The sequence below is a fragment of the Loa loa genome (assembly GCF_000183805.2).
Source record: "Loa loa unplaced genomic scaffold supercont3.159, whole genome shotgun sequence".
NCBI lineage: Eukaryota > Metazoa > Nematoda > Chromadorea > Rhabditida > Onchocercidae > Loa > Loa loa.
In genome coordinates, this window is record NW_018108339.1 from 73872 (window position 1) to 75904 (window position 2033).

General features: G+C 33.2%; 1 protein-coding gene across 1 annotated transcript; it reads right to left on the bottom strand.

Moving 5' to 3' along the window:
* Positions 1-927: 927 nt before the first annotated feature.
* Positions 928-1628, bottom strand: LOAG_17951 (hypothetical protein; the record flags this gene model as incomplete). Its single annotated transcript, XM_020450619.1, has 3 exons — positions 928-1297; positions 1419-1506; positions 1582-1628. 3 exons carry the CDS (start codon positions 1626-1628, stop codon positions 1022-1024), a joined length of 411 nt encoding a protein of 136 aa, XP_020305683.1. The 3' UTR covers positions 928-1021.
* Between the last annotated feature and the right edge of the window lie 405 nt (positions 1629-2033).

The window sequence follows — 2033 nt, forward strand, 5'->3', positions numbered from 1 at the left end:
AAAGTCAGGTAGTCGAATTGAATCCTAAGGAAAGAGCCGACTCAGGAATTGTGAAATTCTAGCATATTTTTGATAATCTACAACGAAAATTCAAACAACAACTCAACATAGTACCAAAACCGAAATAATCTACTATTATTGATCGACTGGTTGTCAGTAGTAATCTAATCTTTAACTATAAAATTTATATTACAAAGAGATGATGTAATTGGAAAGGGATTCGAAGGAAAGATACAAATCGCTCGGGTGTCAACCTAAAAAACTTGATCCGGGAATTGTCGAATTTCAAGGAGGAATACTCAGTAAATTCGAAATTGAAAGAATCAATGCAAAACTGGAAATACTGACCAGATGGTAAGAAACAATTAACCTAGAGACGGGATTTCTCGGGAAGGAAATAAAATTGAGAAGAATTAGCGGAGCTTTGGAAAATGGATTTGACAAAGTTACAGAGTTAATACATAAGAAAATTTATTAAATTAATTTGAATTAAAGAAAATGGGATTTTGGAATGATAAACATCAACAAATCATATTTGACTGTATAAAGGAAATAAAAAACAAGAACCGATCTGTATATCATTCGCATATTGTTCCAAAGATTTATTCTATTTTTAACACGTACTGTCCTGCACGTTTAGCCTTTTTGGTAAAAAGTTTTAAGGAATTTTGAAGATGCGAGTTTAGAATTATTATACTTCAAGAAACTTGTTGTTATTTAATTCCCTATTCAGTACAACATTTCAATAATTCAACGAGTAATTGGTATCGAAATTAGTTAATCACTACTCTATTCATTTATTCCTTTCAATCCATGAGTTATCGATCACTATAGGTACTACAAATTATGACAAAACCGTGGATGACTTTGACAACTTGTGCTCCGTAGGTTTTTCATATATTTTTAACATTGATTCTATTTAATAGCTTCATGTAGAACACAACGCCAGACAAAGCTTTGTATAATTTTTAAAGTTTAAAGTCTGCACAATGATACAAAGGTATTTGAAGAAAGTGAAAAATTATCCATAATAATAGTAGTAATAGGGAAGGTAACCGTAGTAATAAGGAGAGTAACCGGAGTATGGATAAGAATAACCATATGGAGAAGAATTTGGGAAGCCTCTACCATAAGCTGAGCCCAGTAATGAAGCTAGTAAAAAAGTTCCAAGTAAATCTGAACTAGAAGAAGTTTGAGAAGGTTGGGCAGGTTGGGCAGGTTGGGCAGGTTGATTTCTATTCTGATCACTTCCATCATCAAAGACCATCTGTGCTGCGTTGCCATTGAAAAGCACTCTCTAAAATTTAAAACAAACTCTTACTAGGAATGTTGATGCTTAAATGAACACTGATGCTTAATATGTTAATATAATATGTGAAACTTTGATGTTTGAAACTAATAAGAGGCACGAAACTTACGTTGCCGCCTACTTGCATGTTGTTCGTGAAGGTAATAGGATTTAAAGCTACTGCTTGTGCATCCGTTTCAGTAACTGATAATACTGCACTGAAAATGAAAGAATACATTAACAGGCATGTGAACAGAATGAATGATATGATAACAACAAGCAATTTAACTTACATTATCATTAAAGCAATCAAATATTTGGTGATAACGAGTGACAGCATAATAAACAATCCAAAATTCCTGCAAATACGATTGGCAGTGTACAATTACATTAAGGCTTACGTCTTCGTTTCGTTCTAGTTGATGGAAGTATTTGTTGATATCTGCCCAGCTGATGGTCTAGATGGCATTTATTCCTGCCACGGTTACAAATGATTACAGGTTATCAGACCAGTTATTAAACGGGAAAGATATTTAGTTTCCAAAAGAGAATGACCATTGCCAACTTTGCTATTATGGATTTAAGAAGTTGATTAAAGAGGAGAGGAAAAGGTGAAATAGACGATCGTGAGTGATACTACTTTACAAATCATTTATAACTTTGCGAGGAGACCTAACTCATCTTTATGACAGATTAAGTAATTTTAAGAGTCTTTAAGTTAGGCTTATGTTTTCCGCAAAGAGGT